This window comes from Lepidochelys kempii, chromosome 1 (genome assembly GCF_965140285.1).
Source record: "Lepidochelys kempii isolate rLepKem1 chromosome 1, rLepKem1.hap1, whole genome shotgun sequence".
NCBI classification, from domain to species: domain Eukaryota; kingdom Metazoa; phylum Chordata; order Testudines; family Cheloniidae; genus Lepidochelys; species Lepidochelys kempii.
In genome coordinates, this window is record NC_136380.1 from 80442319 (window position 1) to 80465444 (window position 23126).

Here is a 23126-nt window from a genome sequence, read left to right on the forward strand (position 1 = left end):
AGAAAATATATCAAGTATCCCTGTGTGTGTGTATATAAATAAAGAAAGAATTGGGGGGCACGACTTTACCCATTTAAAATATCCTCCTAGCCCTGAACATGATATCAGGTGAGTGGGGACCTTTGCACCTGGAGCTCATCATCAAACCCATATGGCCTACTTTTCTTTCATAGCTGAATTTTTAACTAGGGCCTGCAACAATGGCTCTTTAGAGGAGCTCACCCACTTTACATGTAAGTTTTCTTGACTGCATAGAAAAAGTGCTAAGATTATAGATCAAAGGCAAAGTATCTTAGGCCACAGCTTGAATTACAACTTCACTAAAGATGACCCAAAGATGTATGGTGTTGAAACTTGTTCGACAACCTGGAACATCTGACTTCCCTACAAGGTCCTCAGCCATCTACTCCTTGTTCAGCAACAGGGAGAAGATACTTTACCCTCCCACTCCCTGGAGATGTTCTCACCTGATACAAAAGCCTCCATTCTTGGAGCCTCTCCTATCCATTTGAACAATTTTTCTTTGCCAGTCAATCTTCATGGTCTGTCACTCCCGGTGGCTTGCTGTCTGCAGAGGCTATAAGCTGTCCTGGCTGAAAGTCATCATTAAGTGTGAGGTGGTCACTGCTTGAGGTGTCTCCAGAGACCATGAAGCCTTTGCCTGAAAGAGTATTACTGGAAACAATCAATACTTCTAAATAATGACATGGGAGCAGTGCTATCTGCTCAATGCAGAAAGAAGACTGGAAGCAGCTCCTCCCTGATGTACATTGGTAATTAACATGAGGGAACTGTAAGATTCCCTCTATCATCCACATTTAGGTGGTGTGTGTTCAGATGACAGTTCTTTCTGCTGCCTGCTGGTTCGAAAAACAGAATCTAATTATGGACAAGTGAAACTTGGCAGCTGGGAGTCACTGGTACTGAAAGGCTTTGCCTCTTGCATGAAAAACAATGTGGCTTTTATTCCCTTTTTTTCTGTTCATCTTCAGAACAGTAACTCTGAATGAGCTATACAAAGACATTTAATCCCCACCTCTTCTTTATCCAAAGGGTGTTTACATAGATTGCTTTCCCACAGTTGGGCGCACACATCTAATCCTCTAAGCTTTGGCAAAGGTAAATTGCCACTTTACTTTCCTTGCAGAAAGAACAGCTTCTGTGAACCAATGCCCCAGGAGAGAAGCCAAAAAAGATAAACAAACACTTTCTTCTAATCTGCCCTACTGTCTAATTAAATGCTCATATCCTACTTTTTTCCACAGGACCTTGCCTCATTCAGTACACAGGATGGATATTGCTCACTTAATTAGCCTATTCAGTATTTCGGTTTTGTTCTCATTGTTAAGCGTGTGGCCTTAGGCTTTATTTACTGCACTACTCACACACTGTTCTGAAAATAAATCATTTTCTCATTTGCTTTTCAATGTCACTAATTACTGTTGTTCACAAACATGAACTTCCATGAGATGTGAGGTGGTATTATCCGTATTTGTACAGAGACGAAAGTGAGGCACAGAAATTATGATCAAAATTATCCACTAACTTTGGGTGCCCACTTTGAGATACGTAGGACCTGATTTCTCAGAGTACTTAGCATTATATAGCACTTCAAATGTTCAGAGCACAGGTCCCACTGACTTCAGATGAAGTTGTTAATGTTAAGCACCTCTAAAAACTCTGGTTTAAATGACTTGCCTACCATCTCCGGATCTTTTCATCAGGCCCCTGCCCTGTGGACCCAACCAGCTCCCCCCTTCACCGTGAGCCGGCTGCACGATTTGCAGATGGTTCGTTTCCAGACCGCACCGAGGAAACATCTATACACGCTCATGCTCCACACTCTTCACTTCCTCACCCTCGCGTCCCACCCCAACACAAAGTGGCGGGACCTCCTGCCGCCTCTGGAGGGTGAGGAGCCCCAGTGGGCCAGCCTATATTCCACCTTAGCCCCAAGGCCCACCGGGGATATCAGTTGGCGGCTCCTTCACAGGGCCATGAACAGAGGTGTGTACTTGGTGCAGTTCACCCCCGTCCCGGACACCTGCCCCTTCTGCGGTGTGAGGGAGACCCTGACGCACATTTACCTGGAGTGCATCAAGTTGCAGCCCCTATTCCACATATCCTGTTATGGTTCTGGTTGCACTTTTCCCCTCACCTCCTTATCTATGCACTCCCTATCCATGGCCCCACAAAGTCACGGGACCTCCTGGTCAACCTCCTCCTAGTCCTGGCTAAAGAGGCCATCTATAAAACAAGGGAGAGGAGGTTGGCTGATGGGGTCTCCTGTGACTGTGGGGCCTATTTCCGATTCTCCATTCGTTCACGCGTCTGGGCAGAGTTCCTCTGGGTGGTGTCTGCTGGCTCCCTTGATGCCTTTGAAGAGCAGTGGGCGCTGTCCGGGGTTCTCTGCTCAGTATCCCCATCAGGTTCCCTTCGTTTGACCCTTTGACCTCACTCCTGTCCCTGTTATCTCATTAGTTGTCCCCCGGAATCATTTGGCTTCCAGGTCCTGTGGATCCTCCCCTTAGCTGGGGGGAGGTCCTTTAGCAGTGGGTGGGCTTTTGCCTGCCCACTTCCTGGATCCCAATAGGATCACACAGGAAATCTTTGGCAGAAGCAGGGATAGAATCCAATTCTCCAGGGCAGCATTCTATTCCCTTAACAATTAAGCAATTAAGCCATCCTTTCTCTCCCCTGCGCCAGTCACTACACACCTTCTACAAGCTGTCGAGGGTTCTTTACTTAGGGTCCCCTTCCCATTCCCTGATTTTAACCCTATGACCTTCACTCCCATCCATGTTTTTTCATTTGCTGTCCTCACAAATCACTTGTAGTCTGAGTTTGACCCCATTAGCTGGGGGGACTTTAGTACTCCATGTCCACTTTCAGTTCCCTGATTTTTGCCCTTTGACCTTCACTCCCAACACTGCTTTTTCCATTTGTCCCTACTATTTATTTGTAGTTTGGGCTCAATGTCCTCTTCCACTCATTTGAGGAGGAAGGCCTTTAGCTTTGGGCAGTCTTAGGCCTGCTATCTCCAGGCAAATACAACAAAAACTAGGTGTCCTAAAGACAGTTCTCTTTCACTACACAATCTTGACTCATCCTCAGCATATGTCAATCCTGTGCACTGAGGCAGTGGTCATGTAACTAACAGCACATGTACAAGGGAATACACAGTATCTTGATTCCTGGCATTTCTTAATTTGAGTACTTGAGTTTGCAATTTCAATGCTCTTTTAACAGTTGTGTGTATGTAATTTAGTTATAGAATATGGAGGAAGTGGAACGTAGGAAAGAAATGTTGTCTAGCCAAAGTTTTATTTCTATGAATGTAACATCTTTGACTCTTCTCTGTTTGTTCTGCAATGAGGAAAGGGATTTTCAGCACAAGTGAACATGACAATGTTTGGTATAATCACCATGAACAAAATAAAAATATAAAACATACTTCTAGTGTGTGTAATCTCAAAAGCTACTACGAAACTGTAAAATATCATTTTATACAAAGACACATTTCACAATGAAAAGCCCAATGCAAGATTAGGCCCAAAATTAGATTACTGACCATTGTATGCAAGTCAGCTGCTCATTGCCAAGAATGAGCAAGGTGTTCATAGTATCAGATAAATCATCAATTAACAGCATTTCTTTGGAATATTTTTCATAATTAATTGAATGCAGGCACTACATAATTAAGTGAAACACATTTCTTTTTTAGTCGGGGAAAAGATTCAAGATGTGTCCCCAACTAAACCATGTTTCAGAACAGCTGATAAATGGATAAAAACATGAAAATAGAGACCGATCTTCATGTAGACTCTTAAAAAACTTTGCCAAAGGGAGTTAAAACTGGCAAGAGCATGTTTTATGCTTTGTAAGACTCCTCTAATAACAGTAAGCTCACGTGGAAGTTCATCTTTTTAAAATGATCCCTTTGAGCAAAATTCTAGCCTTAAAGCCTGACCCTGCAAGCCTTATTCGCATGAGTAACCCCACTGAAAGTCAATGGGACTAGTTGTGCAAGTAAAGCTTGACAGCACAGGCGCTGACTTTTGGTTTTGCAGGTGGGTGCTCCCCTCTGCCTCATGTGTCCCCCCCGTGGAAGCAGTGGGTGAGGTCTTGCGGGGAAGAGGCCAAGCAGGGGCAGGGCCATGGTCCGGGCACTTGGGCCCACAAAATAAGCTGTTCATAGGATACAGTAGGTGGGTTTAAGTACAGAAGAGTCTGAGTATGCATTTCAACTAATTCTAGGTAAAAGAATGCGCCTAAGTTTGTATTTACATCCCTAAAATATCATGGGGTGTACACGTCAGGAGATCTCTGCAATGATTTTGTAGTCTTCTGCTACACTGAAGTAAACTGTAACAATAATCAGAACGCTTTTAAGGATAAGTATTTTGAATCTGTAGCAAGTTGACCAGAAGAGGAAAAAAGAAAAAAGTTAAACTTCAGCGGCTTTTAAATGAACAAGGCAAAACTAAAATGTCTTCTGAAATAAATTCTCAGGCCTTGACATTGAAAAATCAAATCAAACTGGCTTTTTAATGTCAAGGAACAAGTCTGCACAACTGAACTGTGTTGGCTTCAGGGTATGTAGCTGATCCAATTAAACTTTCCAAAGATTAAGAGTATTGTTATCTTCGTTTGTTTTTACACAGCAGTTCAATGAAGGTTCTGGGAAGCAAAAGCAAAACAAACTAGATAACCAAGGAAACCACCAGATCGTTCAATTACATTCATGCAATAACTGGTATCTTTTAGCAGCTCTTAAGTAATTACTGGCTCAGTACCAGTGTTTGCCAATTGCAGTAAACTATATAACAAGTAATTTGTTCACATTACAGTGCATTCCTTCCTCTGCAAAAGGTGGCTTAATATCAGATTTTTTCTACGAAGTAGAAGTTTTACTTACTTTCTTTCCAAAATAAAAGCAAGATGGAAGTTACCATTGTTAAGTTTTCACTTTGTAATACGTTATGAATGGCTGTATTGAGGGAAACTAAATTTCAATTATCTGCTTTGCATAATGTTGACTTAAAATTAGTCTAAATATAACTTAAAGTCATGTGATTGACTAAACCAACACTGGTATAGCCTGACAAATATTCTTTTAAAAAAATGTATATTGGACCTTGAATATTAAGAACTTTTTAAAACACATTAAAGCATCTTTTTCTCTATTAAAATTGAAATTCACCAGGACTGTGTGCTTAAGCTTTTTACACACAGTTTAGTAAACGTATACTTCAACTATCATTCAATTCAATATACAGCTGTTACCAACTCTCAGATAAAAAGCAAGGTCAGTAATAAGGAAAGAGGACAGCAGTCTACAGTCTCAAGGTTATGCTTCTCCAAAATATGAAAGCTTACACTAGGAATTTGAAAATAAATGTTAAATTGATGCTTTCAGATAAGCCTTAGTACACAAATCACAGTTGTGTTTATTTAGCACACTCAGGGTGTCATTGTGCTTGGTGTGGCAGATAAAATGACTTGGCAACACTGTTTATCACAAATCTTACTATTTGTTTTTTTTCTTAAGGACCCGGCTCCTCACATAATGTGACTGTGAGATGCTCATATTTCATTCAGTAAGAAGATTCTAGCCCTGGGGGTTTCAGAAAAAACTTTTAAGTGTGAATCCGAAAGGCTGAAAAACAGATCGCTAATAAAAAACCCAAACATTTTTAAAAATCACATGGGGGAGGGGGCGGATGCCTGCCCCATGACTTTGAATGGTTGGGGTTGGTAATATTGCATGAAGTAAGGAGAGTCCCTGCCCCAACAAGCAAACCATCTTGGGTTGTGACAAAAGCAATAGGTGAATGAACTGTTTGCATGGAGATTTGTCTTTATGAAATATAATGGGTAGCAACTTGGGGTCTCCAGTCTTATTCAATTTCAGGTTAACTCATTATCTAAAAAATGCGTAGGAGTAGAACTGATAAGGTCTCAGTCTCCTGAAGCCCCAGTCCTCCATAATACAAACTGGAGTGACATCAAATCACCACATCATTTGCCCATAACAATATGAACTTTACAAGCTTCCAGAGAATCCACTTTCCATGGTTCCTTCTGCTTTGCACACTCATTGATAGCATTCTTCATGTTTCAGAGTAACAGCCATGTTAGTCTGTATTCGCAAAAAGAAAAGGAGTACTTGTGGCACCTTAGAGACTAACCAATTTATTAGAGCATAAGCTTTCGTGAGCTACAGCTCACTTCATCGGATCCGATGAAGTGAGCTGTAGCTCACGAAAGCTTATGCTCAAATAAATTGGTTAGTCTCTAAGGTGCCACAAGTATTCCATTCTTCATGTTTGTGGATCGTTTGAAATTCTCAACACAATGCTGCCTGTTACCTTTACAATAATGGTTCTGTTAGCTTCCAGGTGTTTGGTTTCATCATGCGTTCTCATAGCTAGAGTTCAGTAACCAGATATAGCATTCAGTTGAAATGTCTTTGCCATGTGTACCAACTGCTCACTTTGAAAACAGAGCAGGCCCATCTGCATTCCAAGAGTTGCAAGATTGAGAAATATATGTTCTTAGATTCTCTGCACGGTTCCAAAAAGCATTGAGTGGAATGTTCAGATTCAGTCAATCAGGAATCTGCCATACCTTTCATATCAAACTATTTATTAAGTGGGTTTCATAGTAACAGTCATGTTAGTCTGTATTCGCAAAAAGAAAAGGAGTACTTGTGGCACCTTAGAGACTTAAATTTAGATTTAAATTGGTTAGTCTCTAAGGTGCCACAAGTACTCCTTTTCTTTTTACTTATTAAGTAGAGCACCACAGAAGTTGGTAGATGATTTGACATTTTTAAATAGGCATAGCATTACAACAAAAGGTTACAGGTTATTACTTTTCTAAAACAGTACTAGAATATCCTATTCCATCACACAGCAGGCTATTCTAGGATTAATAACTGACATATAACAGGCTGACAGAATGTGCCTGAAAATTTCACCCTCTTAGTCCATAGTTATCCTGCTGAAAAGTGGTAAATGGATTCTCCTGATTCACTGTTGCAGCTGGCTTCCGACCCCACCCGAGTGGCTTTCTAGAAAGCGGTCACAGCGTGTAGGCTGGGCAGTCCTTAGAGGATCCCAGAAAACAACTAAACCTCAACAGAAGACTTGGACTGTATTTTTTTTTTTTTTAATAGTTTCATCCTAAACAGCCAACCAACCCTCCACAAGAAGGGTAAGTTTTGATCCACTACAACTTGTGTGAACTGTCTTTGGAGTGAGGTGGAGAACCCCCTAATCAAAGAATGCCACAGTAAATTTTGCTTCACTCCTAGAACAGGAAAATATGAAATCCATACTTTGGTTCCATAAAACTGGCCCACCACAGCGTGGTCATGAGGGTGGCAGTGGCTTTACCTAGAATAAATTATGTATAATACATATTTAGCTCCCGATTACAGATGAAAGAGAAATATCTGCAAAGCTGAAAAGCATGGACTAACTATTCAATGCAATTTAGGAAGTTCTGGGTTTTGGTTTCACACAGACTGTAGAACTTTTCACATATTCAGTAATCTAACCCTATTCAAATGCATTAAAGCTAATGCAGGCACACATCAAAATTATCACTGACAGGGTGCCAACATGTAGTAAATTCAATACCAAAAAGCATATTAACAAAATGTGCTTATCTGATATAATGAATACGTCCTGTGCTGAGCATAGGCACTCAAGCTGCGGTACTGTATTTGTATTTCCATGATGCAGACAGTTAACTATTTCTAAGATCCTAATGAGTATTTTGAGTTTTTTGAAATGCGAAGAAAAGATGTTGGTACTCAACCAATTTATTACCAACATGTGTAGTTTTCAGCAGATACCATACTGCATATGTAAATGGAGTGCAAAAAGAATGTGCAGCATGATGTTGATAGTTTTCGCAGCAGCAGGATTAACTACATAAAAAGAGTTTTAAAAGGCTTCTTCAAATTTGTCTAAATAAATTGGACAAAATGCAAAAATCCTGTTAGGAAAACATTTGGGTGAAATTTCAAACTTTAACCACGGCATTTAGGTTTAATTTCAGCAATTCCAAAATGAGATTTTTTGGGGGTGCATCATGCATGGTCATATTGCTTGGCTGGGGATAAGAGAAGTAGTAATCCAGATCTATACAGCCCGTCCGAGGCTTACATTTTCAGAAAGTGCTGAGTACCCACCCTCTGCAAAAAAATCAGGCCCCTTTAATGTGTCAAGATGGGTACTTAAGCAGAGGCACCCAGAGTTACCGGGAGGGGGACGACATCAAGAAGCTTTATGGAATTAGGGCCAGCTTCTTTTCAGCAGTGCTGAAAAGAACAAGAATGAAGGTAAAGAGTTTAAGCCTAGGATTTATATATTGGTTGGATTTCAGATTTAGCATTAAACACATTTTTAATACAGATTATACCAATACTTTTCATTACATGCAAATTTCTTAACAATAGGGTATTTTATACTACTGTATTAATCTGTCTCCAAAAGCACCCTAACAATTTGAATAGAGAGATGCATAAGATAATTACAGTCAACCATAGAACATTGGGGACTTCAACATCCCACTGTCATCCTCAGTGAAGAATAAAAGTAAAAGGATGAGATGGTAAGTGATGTAGATGAAATGCAGAACGGGAGCTGAATGCATGCAGGCAAACATTTATTTTTAGTGAGCAATACCAGAAGCATACATTACTCTTCTGGGCACGAGTCCATATTTCTCAGTACTCCTGAGTATAATGCAGAAATATTTCTAAGTAAAGAACAAGTTGGTTTGCCTTGCTCTGTCCTGTTTTTCTAGGTTATCTATAGAACTGCTTCCTTCTATTTCACTTCATTTTCTGGAGTACCTTCCATCAAAAGGTATCAAAGACTTTAACTTGTTGTTTGTAAATCTCACAACAGCCCCATAAAATGTGGGCATTATTTTTACCTCCCTCCCTCTCACATTGTACAAACGGGGGAAAACGAAGCACACAGAGAATAAGTGCTAGGATGTAAACCCAGTTCTCCTGAACCCCCATCCTATGTATTAACTACTATGGCTTGCTCTGCATCTCAATCATTTTAAATAAGTCTTCTCAAAATAGCTTCATGTTGCACACACACTTGCAGCAAACGTTTGCAAGCTCCATCTCTATGTTTTTCACGAAGAATTCAAAAAAAAGCATGATGTGCTGCTCCAAGTGAAACCATCAGTTGACTCTTTATTTTGGCAGGGTTTACCCCTCCCCCCCCCCCCCCGCCCCGAAATGCTACTTAACAGTACCAAGCTCTTGCCTCTATTTATAGTGTGTTCGTTCACTTCATTGGGCTCAGCCCTGCAGTCCTTCTGCAGGGAAAGCCGAATGACCCTCAGTGAAGTTTTGACTGCAAAAATCAGGCTGTATGTTTTTACAAAGCCAGAGATTTTCAACAAGTCTATCTTTTAAAAAAGAAAGCCTTATTCATAAAGCTAAGCCAGGAAGTAAGATCTTACAATAACAAAATAATTATTTACATAGAACTGATAGAGCAATACTTTTGCCTGCAAAGCTGAAAATAAATATAGGATCTGGTTATGAATCATTAGGTCCTACGATATAGGATAGACCAACAAGCCACAATCTAAGGCCACGTCTACACTTGGAGCACTTTACCAGTATACGAATATTGGTATAATACACTGGCAATGCGCTCCAAGCATGGATGCAACTATGTCAGCACAGTTGCACTTTGTGATGATATAGTAACCCCGCCAACCCCCACAAGAGCAAAACAAATTACACTGGAAAAAAGTGCAGCTTTGCTGGTATAGTTACAGCTACACTAGGGGCTTCTGCTGGCCCAGCTAGTCAGTCAGAAATCCAACCTGTTCACACCCCTCACCAACATAGCTATGCTAACAGAAGTCTGTAGTCGTGGCTCAAAGGAAGTTCACAGGGAAACAGTTCTGACTGTTCACCTGTGAACTGATATCTTAACACATTTAGATTACCACAGTGGTATTCGGTGCAACTGTTTAGAGTTAACTTATGCAGTTGAGAATAGTAGTCCTCAGAATCCACACTCAATAGCATCCCTCTAATCCTGATACCAGTAATAATGAATATAAAAGTTACCTCCCAGGCTGTGTCTACACTTATGGTGGCATGCAGAATCCAGGCACTACACATGCAGCTACACACCACAATGAAAAGCTCTGGCAGCAGGAAAAGACTCTGGCAGTTCCCTGCTGCTGGACCTTTGCCTGCTACCAGAGCCTTTCACTGTGGCAGGGAAAGGCTCAGACAGCAGGGATTCATTGGGAATCTACACTGCTAAAAACAACAGTTAGGCATGGGAGGCACTGCCTGGATGTGTAGAGCGCCATGTAAACTGGAGTATACATCCTGTGGTTCAGGCGTGTAGGGCTCTCTACTTGCTTAAGCCATGTCTCACGGTCCACATGGCTATTTATACCCATGTTAGCAGGGCGTGCAGTATCCGTAACCTTACATGCTGCAGGAAGTGTAGATATAGCCCCCGACTAAGGCCCTGATTCTATAAGATTATGTGTATAGGTGGACCCCGGTGCGTGCCTGGAGCCATGTGAACTTCAACAGAGCCCCACACGGGTGTTGAGGTCTGCCTGCACAAATCAGCTTCCAGGACTAGGGCCCGTATCAGTATGTTACTCAATGTCATGTGTGAAAGTTTGTGTAGCTAGAATTTCTCATATGCCTTTGTCTCTTCCTACTCTAGCAGCAGACTGATCAAAAAAAGAAAGGAAATATCAGGCACATGTAACTATTGTTCCTTTCTAGCAAATACAGTTCTTCAGGTCTCATCTCATTTCTACTTTTGTTTAAAAGTCATATTGTAATTGAGAGTCACTTACAGCTTATAAGTATAACTCTGAATTAAATGCAAGAAGTGAGCTCTAAGAAAACATTATTCACTGTATATGACATATCTTTGAACCTACCAACGTTTCATGATATTACTACATTTATTGTAAATAACCCACAGAGCACTAACTATTCCCAGAGAGCTCCTGGGATAATTTTTATATATATATATATATATATATATATATATATATATATATATATATATATATATATATATAAAAACAAAACAGGAAACCCCAGATCAGTGTCACTGAGTACACAAGTGCAATTAACGTCAGCATTAAAATAGAATATGTATTAAAATCCAGCTAGAAACAGTTATCAACTATTTTGAAAAACATCACTAGTATATCCCAGAAAATAACAGTTCTATTTCCCATGAAATGTTTTTAGATACTTTACAGATCACTCTTAATACAACATGGCTTTAAGAATTTCTGATTCCATGTGTTACTGGGCACAGTGGTAACTAGGTTTGTTTCAGTTTTTACCTAGCATGAAGTTGGTTGGTCAGATAGAAACAAATTGTATGGCTAGAAAATAAAACCCACTGTTAAATAAAGTAAACAAAAAAAGTAAGCCTTGAAGACATACCCGGGGGAAGAGATCAGCTTATATATATTTTTTCATACTGTTGTATATTTTTTCATAAGGTTTTTCTTTCACAACTGTTTAAAATTAATTTAGTGCTTATGAAAAGTGCCAGTTAACCAGCCCTAAAGACTGAAGTCTTATTTATCCTCACCAGATACAGCATGGGCAGAACAATGAAGCCTTTACCAAGCTACCCTTCCAACGTTCCCTAATACAGACCAGGAGGGATCATTACTAAAGCTAGGTCTAAACTAGCTTAAAAAAAAAAAAATCAAATCATGGCCACTATGCCAAAGCAACCAAGGAATTAGCTGCAATGAGGATACTTGGGCATTAGGAAGTGGGCTAAAGCTACCAATTTATTTCATACAGCACCAACAAGCTGAAGTATGGAATGACTTTTGGTTACTAGGCAAGATTTGAACATGGTACTTCAAGTTGAGAGGCTCTGCATCCACTGATTCTAATTCTTTCATTTGTCCTTTGTTGCAGCAGTTAATGTAGTGTACACTACTGCTCTCAGAGCTGATTCAAACTGAACTAACACGAGGTACATCTGGATAATTGCTTATCAAATTATTAAAGTGTTAAAATCTTCAATCTCACAGAACACATTAATCAAATATTTACTGTTAAATTAAGGCTTGTAAAAAGTGCTAAAGATACTGAATAAGTCATGTTTAAGTTTCTGGGTTAGATGCTGCATATCTCCATGTTATAGTACAAGCAATCTGTTAATAAGTAGCTGGATTCAACACACATAGCACTCTGCTAGGGTGCAAGCAGGTGCTTGGTTTCTTGTGCCTCCCTGCCCCTCATCCTGCTGTTCCTTTTTTTGTGTGTGTGCAGGCTAGGATCTGGTCCAGGAGAAGAGAAACCTCAGTCCCCAGCCTATCCTAGCAGTGGACAAGTGGGAGTGGAGACAGACATTCATTGATTTGTTGGGGGAAGTATTCATTGACTTGGTGGTGGATAGGCTGATTAGCTAGTCTTGCTTGTGAGAGGGCTGGCTTTAACTGGGACCTCCCTTCAGTCAGCAGCACAGGAGGGTATTTGGCTTCAAGCAGTAGGGCGTACCTGATCAACGGGAGAGGGTAGTTTCGGGAGGGAGCATACCCTGAGGACTGGTGTACTTTAGCCTTGAACACAGGCTTAGTTGGTGGACCATGGGCTGTTGGCATATTATCAGGGCTTGAAAAACCTAAGGGCAGGTCTTCACTACCTGCCAGATCGGCGGGTAGTGATCGATCTATCGGGGATCAATTTATCGTGTCTCGTCTAGATGCGATAAATCGATCCCCGAATGCACTCCCCGTTGACTCTGGAACTCTAGCTCGCGAGAGGCAGAAGCTGAAATTGTGTATCTTAGGTTGACCCCGCCCGAGTGTAGACCAGGGCTAAGACTCCCATCTCATTCACCTCCTGGGCCTCAACTGGTCCTAGATGTATACTGATACATTTGTTAATTCTTAAACTGTTTTTGCAGAAAGTGATTAGTTCTAATAGTCTTAGCTATACTGCCATGCATACAAGCGTATCTCTGTGGATGCATGCTGAGACAGGAGAATATTACCAATGCAATTTGTCCAAGATTTCTAGGCTAGAGATAGGCTTACAGGACAATCAAGTGTAGTATCCATATGTATGCTTGTCCACCTCACTGTTACCCAGATGTAAAACAGTAACATCATTAATACAGTTGGGGGGGGGGGGATTCCTCAGTGAAGAAAGTGTGCAAAACACGGGTCTAGTGGTCAGGGCACTGGACTGGTTTTCAGGCCACCTGGGTTTTTCCAGCTCTACCACTAACCTAATGTGTGACAATGGGGAAGTCACTTCACCATGCCTCCACCTCTAGAACCCCTCCGACACATTGCCTGTCTTGTCCATTTAGATTGTAAACTTTTCAGGGCAGGACTGTCTCTTACTATGTCCTTGTACAGTACTTAGCATAATGAAGCCCCTATCTTGGTTGGGATCTCCAGGAACTACTGCAATATGCTTCTGCTGTATCTATTATTTCTATGTGACACTAAGGGAAGGCGTGTGGTATAAGAACCTAAGTAGAAAAGAACAGTGTTGACAGATCTTAAGAAAAATGACTCATTTAATTTTACCTTTTGTGTAATATGAAGTTAATTCAGATAACTGAGACTACCCTTAAAAAACACTGCATTAGTTATTCCCTGTGTAGATCAACCACCTTCACCAATATTTGTGTTCTCTAAAGCTGTTTCAGAATGCTACAGTAAGTGACGACAAATGAAGCCATATGTTGTACATAAGACAAATGAAAAGCCATCTTGCAGCAGGATAATAACGATACCTTCCTTCTTTGTTTCTGAACTTGAATGAATATCAGAAGTGACAAAACAGCAGCTTGACCAGGAGCAGTGCTATGAAATAACTGTCAAACCATGCAAAATAATTCAGTATGATCAAGTCTTCCTCGGCAGCCTAAAGCAGTGATCATAACGAATTGCATCTAATGAGACACTGGGGGTTGTTGGCATATTATCAGGGCTTGAAAAACGTGCGGGTAGTGATCGATCTATCGGGGATCAATTTATCGCATCTCAGCTAGAATTCACCTTGCAGAATTCACCACTTTACACAAAGATAAAAGGGGATGGGGGGGGGGAGAAGGAACCATAGGAGAGGAAAATGGAAACAAGTACTGGATATGAAAAAGGGAAATAAGTATAAATAGCATGCACTAGAAGCTAATCTGCCTGCTAGGGCCAACAAATGTACAAGTAAGGTGGTGAGATGAGGGAGCTGTAAAGGAAGTTAAGAAGTCACGCTCGGATTCTGCAGGGATGGTGGGTAATGAAATGTACCCTCTTTCATACCCTTTAGTGACCACTGGGCAGTGGCATTTCAGACAGATTTTTCCCATATTTAAATCCAGGCTGTTACCTATGCCAGTATATATTTTTTAAACACTTTGCCCCATCTGCACAGACTGGCCAAACCTTGCTACAAAATATTATTTTAAATTGAAGGGGTCTTCTAATGTGTAAAAAAAAAAAACAGTGTAGATGGATCCTCTTCCTCAGGAGGAGGCCAAAAAATAGTCTACACAGAGCTAATGAACCTACACTATCTTTCTTCATATGGCTCTATTTTTTAGTCATTTATATTACCTTTAAATGGCCTCAAAGAGCATTTGATCATTCTGCCAAGTCTTACCTATAAAAGCTATCCCTTTTTAAATACAAGAAGTCTTCTTTTCAGTGACTGTCCTTCCCTTCCAACTGACAATTAGATGCTAGGGGGGAATCGGAGAGGGGAAAATGACAACTGATGAAGGCAGCAGAGGGGAGCTGGCTTTAAACATTTTCCTTCCTCGTGGAAGCTGTCAGTAGACATACCAGGTTAGATAGCAGTAGGAGCAGCTGGGATCTTATGTGAGAATTTTTAAATATTTTGTTTAACCACCTTTTTGGTATTTCCCCCATTTGTCTGTCAATGACAAAGATGACGAAAGCCAAGATCTTTAGCATTAGGACTCTAAAACGGGACTTCTAAATCCATAAGTAGGCATCTGCATGATTTTCAAAAGTAATCAATTCAATACTTTTGAAAGTCAGACAGGTATGTGAATATGGATTCAGAAGCCTAACTTTATGTTCCAATATTGAAAATCTTAACCAAACCTTTAAAAAAAAAAAAAAAAAAAAAGAACAGTTTGCCACCAGACTGTCACTTCACTCTACAACTGAGGCTCTCTCTCTAGTTAAAACACACATTGCTTTTTTATTTCTGACAGGCTGCAATCAAAATGTTGTCTGGCAACAGAACAATTTTTCACTCTGCCATAAGCCTCCAATGTTCATGTTTTGTTTTGGAGTAAAGGTTCTTCAACTTCTCTTCTTGCATCTTCCCCTGAACTCAACACACCTGAAAAAAAAAACCCTTCCCCTGGTGCCCCTCACCCTAACTTTGCTTTCACTGACAAAATTGGGAGGCCACACCATTAGTATGACCGACCTCTTCTTTCCCCCAACCCCAAATCCAGGTACACTCTGGGTGTGTTGACAATGAAGCTGTAAGGTGTAATTCCCAGCTCAGGTAGGCATACCTCCTCTAGCTCTACTTGAGATAGCATGCTAAAAAATAGCAGTGCGGCCATGGCAGTCCAGGGAAGCAGCTCAGACTAGCCACCTGAGTATGTGCCTATCATCTCCGACAGGGCGGCACTTAAGCATCTGTCCCATCCAATGCCTGTGCCACCACAGCCACACTGCTATTTTTTAGTGCTCCAGTGCAAGCAGAACTAGCATGTGTACATCTGCAAGAGCTGGGAATTACAACTCCCCGCTGCAGACAAAGCCTATGTGGCTTATAACAAGTCTACTCAACAGTTCAACTATACATCTTAGTTCAGACAGAGCCCTTCAAAACCCAGTACAACCTGTTTGTCATGTGTACAAAATCTAGATCCAGCTTCCAAAACTCAACATTAATACTAACCTGTGCAACATTCAGTTTCACTTGATGTGAACTTGCTTTCCAAGCATTTGCTGTGATGCAAGCCCTGGGACGTTTTAAGGGGACATATAAATCAAAGTGACAACATATAAAAAAAATTCTAAATATAAGGGTCACTTTCCAATATAATTACAGCTTCCTGTTTATTTGTATTGATAAGAAATGTCAGGGTAGAGCCTTCCTGGGGTTAAGATAAAAGCAAAGGTTGTGTCCTGACATTTAGTTTCTCAGCATGAGCCAACTTACAGAATTGTTCTAGTGCAGTGCCTTTTTTCTTTTTTTAATTCTATCAGACAACTAACATATATCTGAAGAGGTCTACCATTTTATTTACAGCCTGTACAGTGATTACAGAGCAAGGATCTGCTTTACAACTGGGCTGCCTCAGGCTCCTGACTCTGCCAGCCTACCCACTATAGTTCTTATCTCTCCCTTACTTTATAGGCAAAATGCTCCATTATTTCTGCTTTGCCTTAAGCCAGTCTAGTCCCATTAACTCACAGCAACAACAGAACGCTGAAGCTACTGATAACGCTTCGCTATACAGAGGGCTGTACAGTGGAAAATTTCCTTCTTCCCAGCTGATGCGGTCCTTGGGTTACATTTGAAATGCTAGAGGTACACACTTTGATCACTCTTTACGAGGATCTTTAAATGAAACCTAAAACGTATGGTAACATTTTTTAAAATGTCAGCTAAGTACTTGTCTACGAACGAAATGTCATTATTGTGTAACAGTCTTCACTAATAACTATCAATCATAACAATAAGATTGTTTACAAATGATTTGTATTTGTATACAAGTTACTGGTCTTGTTCATGTTTCATGAAGAAAATGAGAATTCTATTTCATCATGTGAAACAGCAAATCAGACTCTGAACCTTTTCCTAAGGAAGTAGTATGTGACTTTAAGAAATTTAAGATGATTGTCAAATACCATTAAGATTTGTATTCAGACTCCACATTTAAAACAAATATGCCTGCTTTGTATACTTCATTTTATGAGCTCAGGTGGGGCTTGAAGACTTTGCTGATCAATGTGAGGCTTTCCCAGATGATGAAAAGAGGGAAGTAGGGGCTAAACCATCAATTTCTAGATTCCATTCATTTTTTTTTGAAAGCTTCTAGTTTCAGTAGTTGTGAAGAAAACATTCTAAATATAAAGTGAGACAGTGCTGTCATCTTGAAGACTCAGATAGACTTCATGCCTCCTAAATTATTCCCAAGTGAAAGCTGTGTGAAACTAACATCTCTGCTATTCAGTAGCCAGCACTGAAATGAACAAGAATCCTAGTCTATTTCAGTCAGCTGTTGCTTTGGAAAGGTATGAGGGGCAGCAAGCACTGCAGCTCTTCAGAAAGAGAAGAGAAGAGCAGCAGATTTTTTCCTTCCCAAGCCCATCAGTCAGAAGGTTCTGGGACTCTTCCCCGCTCCCATTTCCAGCAGCGCGAGAGCAAAATACTGAGATCCTCCGCAGTGGCCAGGGACAGAAACCCTGTAAAAATCTCAGTATTCACCGTCATCCCCACAGCTGAGAGTTTCTCAGCTAGGCTTCTTGCTATAGTACTATCCCTGAATCCAGGTAGAACCCTCCCTCCACCCCCATATTTTTCAGATCTGCCTAAGACTAGTGGGTGTTTCAAATGACACCCAGTGAAATTTTTCAAGATCTATCTTTAAATCTTCAGCAATCGTAAATAACCTTTCTAGATCTCTGCTGCAGTATAGAACTGGCCTTTATGGAACAGGTGCTTATGGTAACATCTGTTAAAAAATAAAAGGAAGGAGAAACAAAGACATTGTACAAGTGGTACTTCGGAAATGGGATTCCCTGAGTGGGGGGGGGGGGGGGGGAAACTTCACTGCCAGAACTGGGTGAAACTGGCAAAAAAGAAAAACAAAAAAAACCTTCAATTAAATTTCAGGGTGCACAATCACATGTTGTTTGCGTGGAATTTCTGGACCATTGGTGCAGGTGAAAAATCTAAAAAGGCTACGTATTCAAATATACACTCTTTTGAACATTTTACTGTGAGTGACAGCTGTTTGCTCCAACATGGGGGTGTGTGCCTGCCTGAGGCTGCATGGTCTAACTCAGGGGTGGCCAACCTGAGCCTGAAAAGGAGCCAGATTTTACCAATGTACATTGCCAAAGAGCCACAGTAATATGTCAGCAGCCCCACCGATCAGCGCCTCCCCCTTCCTCCTGATCATCTGTTTCATGGTGTGCAGGAGGCTGGGGGTGGGGGGGTGGGGAGCAAAGGCATGGCAGGCTCAGGGGAGGGTGCGGAAAGAGGTGGAGAGGGGGCAGGGCCTGTGGCAGAGCCAGGGGTTGAGCAGTGAGCACCCCCTGGCAGATTGGAAAGTTGGCACCTGTAGCTCTAGCCCCGGAGTTGGTGCCTATACAACAGGGGTTGTCAAACTGGAGGGTCGGGACCCCCCGGGGCTCACAAGGTTATTACATGCGGGGTTGCGACCTGTCAACCTCCACCCCAAACCCCACTTTGCCTCCAGCATTTATAATGGTGTTAAATATATAAAAAAGTGTTTTTAATTTATAAGGTGGGGGGGGTCGCACTCAGAGACTTGCTATGTGAAAGGGGTCACCAGTACAAAAGTTTGAGAGCCACTGCTATACAAGAAGCCATATATTAACTTCTGAAGAGCCGCATGTGGCTCCGGAGCCACAGGTTGGCCACCCTGGTATAACTAGTAGACTGAGCAATAGGCTGGGAGGCACTGGCTTTTGTGTTCTGTTCCCAGATCTGCCATTGTTTGGTCTCAGCTACGATACTAAGCACTGCTCTCTTGAAAGTCCATAAATTACTATTTTACCTTTACAGTTCATAGACCGTTGGTTTGAGGTTTTTGGGTTTTTTTGGTTTGTTTCTTTGTTTTGTTTTTTACAACACTCCTCTGACTCCCCTCCTCCACTCCAGAATAACTTGACCTGTTATTCGCACTAACAGCTCAAACATTTACAGTGAAAGCAAAGTAGTCTTGAAAAAGGAGCATAAAAAACTGTTTAGGGTAACATACACCATAAACACCACACAGCTCAACTACTGCAGATAACCATGCTTGTATATTCTACCATCTTTTGAGAAACTGCAAGGATATTATCAGTTGTAGAACTTGTAATTCTAGGAGACAGCTTTTTCAACTGTGCTTTTTCAAGTCAGCAACTCACACCTCATTCTGTTTGCTCAGAGCTACGGGTTAACTGCTTAAGACCTGTATAGACTTGGCAAATAACATGCTAGCCCAATCTCTCCCACTGGCAGCAGAACTGGGGAGGGAGACAGCTTTCTGCCTGATCTCCCTCAGGGCAGACTGAAGCCATTAATGTGCTTGGAGTTCCACAAATCATAAGTTTCAGAGTAACAGCCGTGTTAGTCTGTATTTGCAAAAAAAAAAGGAGTACTTGTGGCATCTTAGAGACTAACCAATTTATTTGAGCATAAGCTTCCGTGAGCTACAGCTCACTTCATTGGATGGTTTTCCACAGCATACATCCGATGAAGTGAGCTGTAGCTCACAAAAGCTTATGCTCAAATAAATTGGTTAGTCTCTAAGGTGCCACAAGTACTCCTTTTCTTTTTACAAATCATAAGGCTAGCCCTGTGTCTACACCAGTTGAGTTTTATTTTTATTTAGTATTGGCATTGAAGACAAAGAATAAAACTATTACCAGTTGGAGGTTAATTAAGTGAGAACTTTAAAAAAAAAAATCTTACTTCTAGGATATATCTTAAGATGATACATAGTCAAAAGTGGGCAGGTGTTTTATAACAAAATTTGTTTCTGTTAATAACTTCCAATCAAAGTATCCATTCTAATTCCCTAGCATAAGAGTGCTTTGCATATAACAAATTTTTTTATTTAATTTTGTGCAAATTATTATGTTTTCTTCTGTGGAGGGCAGGGGAGAATCTATAGTGAATGATCAATAAAAAGTAGCATCCAAAACAGAATGAAAGAAATAAGAGCCAGGCATACAAGGAGTAATATTGAATGGATATTTTACAACCCCCTTCTGTCCCTGTTATTTCCCTTCTGTCCCCGTAATAATAGGACCAGCATGGATCTATATAGGTGATGCACTTAATGATTCTGATTTAGCATTTCAGAGTAACAGCCGTGTTAGTCTGTATTCGCAAAAAGAAAAGGAGTACTTGTGGCACCTTAGAGACTAACCAATTTATTAGAGCATAAGCATCTGATGAAGTGAGCTGTAGCTCACGAAAGCTTATGCTCTAATAAATTGGTTAGTCTCTAAGGTGCCACAAGTACTCCTTTTCTGATTTAGCATTCACTCAAGTCAAAGGGAATCTTTCTGTTGACTTTGATGTGTGCTGCATCAAGCCCTGTATATGAATTAGTACCATGTATACACCTACACTACTCCACATTAACTACTTCTTTAATCTTGAGCACTTAATTTGCTGAAACCCAAGTTAGTATTCTAGAACCTTGGCAGTCAGTTGTTTTACACTCCTTTTTCCTGCCACCCCCTTGCTCCCTTCACTTCAAAAAAAATCTGTTCAGTAGATCTAGATGTGCTGATTAAATGGCTTCAACAGACTCCAGTCATATTCTCTCCACCCCCATATATCTGTGCAAACCTCTGGGAGAGCTGCTCATGTTGCTCAAATAAAATACTATCACTGAAAGATTGCTTTCCTGCCATTACCATATTAACATAATTATGGGCCCTACTTGTCAAAGTTGTTGTTCCCCACATGATTAGCATAGCCAGGAGAAAGGAGCCCTCTGTGCATTAGATGCAACAACCAAAGCCTCCTACAGAGCCTGCAAAAATACATACTTTTAGCTAGCTCTTTCAGATGGCACCAGCTCAACAATGTCCCCTCCCAGATAAAACTTTTTATAACACTCCTGAATGTGCCTGGCACAGCCAGGTGTCCTTACCATGCCTTGAAAGTGAAATATGGTCCTGTTATGGTTTATGGTGGTCTGTAAAGAGCAGATAGGTCACATAGTGCTGGCTATTCTGCTGGTTTCCAAGGGCTATGCCACATTAAGGACAATTTAAAATACATTAAATATTTTTACTTCTCTTCAGAAGCAATTGCTGTGGTTACCACAGTGATGTTATGTGATCATGAATGAGACCAGGTGGTCCACGAGAAAGAAAAAGTGGAGATGGTCCACTCTGCATGTCCACATTATGGAAAGGTTGAGAGGCCATGAACTAGCTCCTGGGTATGCACTACATTATGGAACAAAAATAGATACAAAGTGTTCTGCCAACCACCCACAGCATTATGAAGCTTGCTGCTCACCTCTGTATTAATACCCCCCAGGGTGAGCTTGGTGTAAGAACCGGAACTATGATCCATACACACCCAAATGCAGAGTTAACTAGAAGCTTTTGTGAATATTCCTTCCACTTTGGGCAATAAAGCCTTTGAAAAGACCCTCTACCCACAGCCCTCTAGAAAGCCTCCCTTTTCCCAGTCCCCTCTACTGATCCCAGGGATCCTGCCCATAATACCACTGCCTAGATCTCAAAGCGCTCCACAAAGAAGTCATCTCCATACCGTCCTTTTCTCTATTACCCTCTTTGACAGTCCAAGTGCCCATATACTAGTGGCCCCTGAAGGATCTCCATGTCTATAGTCTCTGAAGAGCAGCCTCTTTATTCCCCACCCCCACTGGGAGGGTTTGGGGGGAGGGCGAAATCTATATATCACCTACGTTCCCACCACCCTATTATCCCCCGAGAAGCCGCCTACTCGGGGCAGCCCCAGCACTTGCCTGGTTGGGGTCAGAGGCCCGGAAGACGTGGCAGGCCACCTGTGACTCGGGGTTGTCGGGCTGCGCCTTGATCAGGTAGGCGAAGTAGGTGAGGTCGTGGCTGTTGTGGATGAAGCGGGAGATGTGCTGCGCCTTGTGCTCGAAGATGAAGACGGCCGGGTTGGCGCTGCCCGGGCTGCCGCTGGAGGTGGCGGGGACGCAGCGGAGGTTCGGGAAGCCCAGGAGCAGCAGCACCTCCCGGGCGGGCACCGAGCTACCCAGGGGTCCGCCAGGGTCCTGCCTTTGGCTGCGCCTGCGGATCTCGGCCATCAGCCAGGGCAGCATGGGCAGCGTGGTCCGTCTGTCCAGGCAGGACCAACCCACATACCACAGCTTGAACCGCTTCTCCCCCATCGCCCTCCCCACCGGCTGCGGCTCCGGCTCCAGGGGGTGAGGGAGCGTCTCGTCCTGACCCTGCTTCTCCATGCTACGTTCCCAGACAGCAGCCGGGGGGTGCAAAGTGCTGCGGAGCAGCCTCCCGCCGCTGACCGGGGCAAGGGGAGAGCGGCCCCCAGGGGCAGTCAGAGGGGCCTAAGCAGGCACAGCAGATCCGGGGAGCGGGGCCCCCCTACCCGTGCATCGTGCTCGGCTTCCCCCCGCTACACTGGCAGGGCAGGACTCGGCGGGAGCGGCTCCTGCCCCTCAGCCTTCCTACGCCTGAGCTCGCGGCTGTCACACCCCCTCCGCCCCCACTGGGCTGCAAGGGCCCCAGCGAGCCCCGCCGGCAGCCCCCGCGCCGCAGGCAGCGGCGCAAGCAAGCAAGCGCTGTTTCTCGCCGCTGTCTCGCCGCCGCCGCCGCCCGGCTGGTGCAGAGCCTCCGCCTCCTTCCCCAGCCATGCGGGGTCAGCACTAGTGCGAGCGCAGGCGAAGGGAGGGGGCTGATTCTCCCTCTTCCTCGTGGCTCTGGGGGCGGAGGGAAGGGGCTACGCTCCAGCCGGCGCACTCCACTCCCTGCCCCCGCCAAGGAGGAGGGAACTCGCCCGCCCCATAATCAAAACAAAACCAAACGTGGCCTGTCCACTCCCCCACCCCCGCCGCTCTTCCTCCCGCCCCGCCAGGTGTAAGAACAGGCTCCGCTCCGGCTCCGAGCGCGCCCTTCCTGCTTCTGCGTCTGCACATGCTCGCGCTCCAAGGGCAGCCCAACGAGCATGTGTGAAGGGCCTGCACATGCCCGCCAGGGAGGAGAGGCTGCTGCCTCTTACCAGTGCTGGACTGTTCCCTCAGCTCTTGTGAGGCTGGGTTTCCCTGAAACCCACAGGAGCAGGGAGGGCTCAGTATGGGGGAAAGGAGCTGAGCTGAGCTGTGAGGGAACGGAGCAGATCCGAG

General features: G+C 42.8%; 1 protein-coding gene across 7 annotated transcripts in view; it reads right to left on the reverse strand.

The window, feature by feature from the left end:
• Positions 1 to 22927, reverse strand: part of TBC1D4 (TBC1 domain family member 4) — a 159255-nt gene extending 136328 nt beyond the window's left edge. For 2 of the 7 annotated variants that reach the window (XM_073346876.2, XM_073346840.2), the window contains exon 1: positions 21762 to 22925. In XM_073346876.2, coding sequence (XP_073202977.1) covers positions 21762 to 22226 — 465 coding nt within the window. In that variant the 5' untranslated portion in view covers positions 22227 to 22925. Of the gene's footprint in view, positions 1 to 21761 lie in introns of all 7 variants that reach the window. The other 5 variants (XM_073346901.2, XM_073346893.2, XM_073346866.2 and 2 more) reach the window with 4 other exon arrangements.
• Between the last annotated feature and the right edge of the window lie 199 nt (positions 22928 to 23126).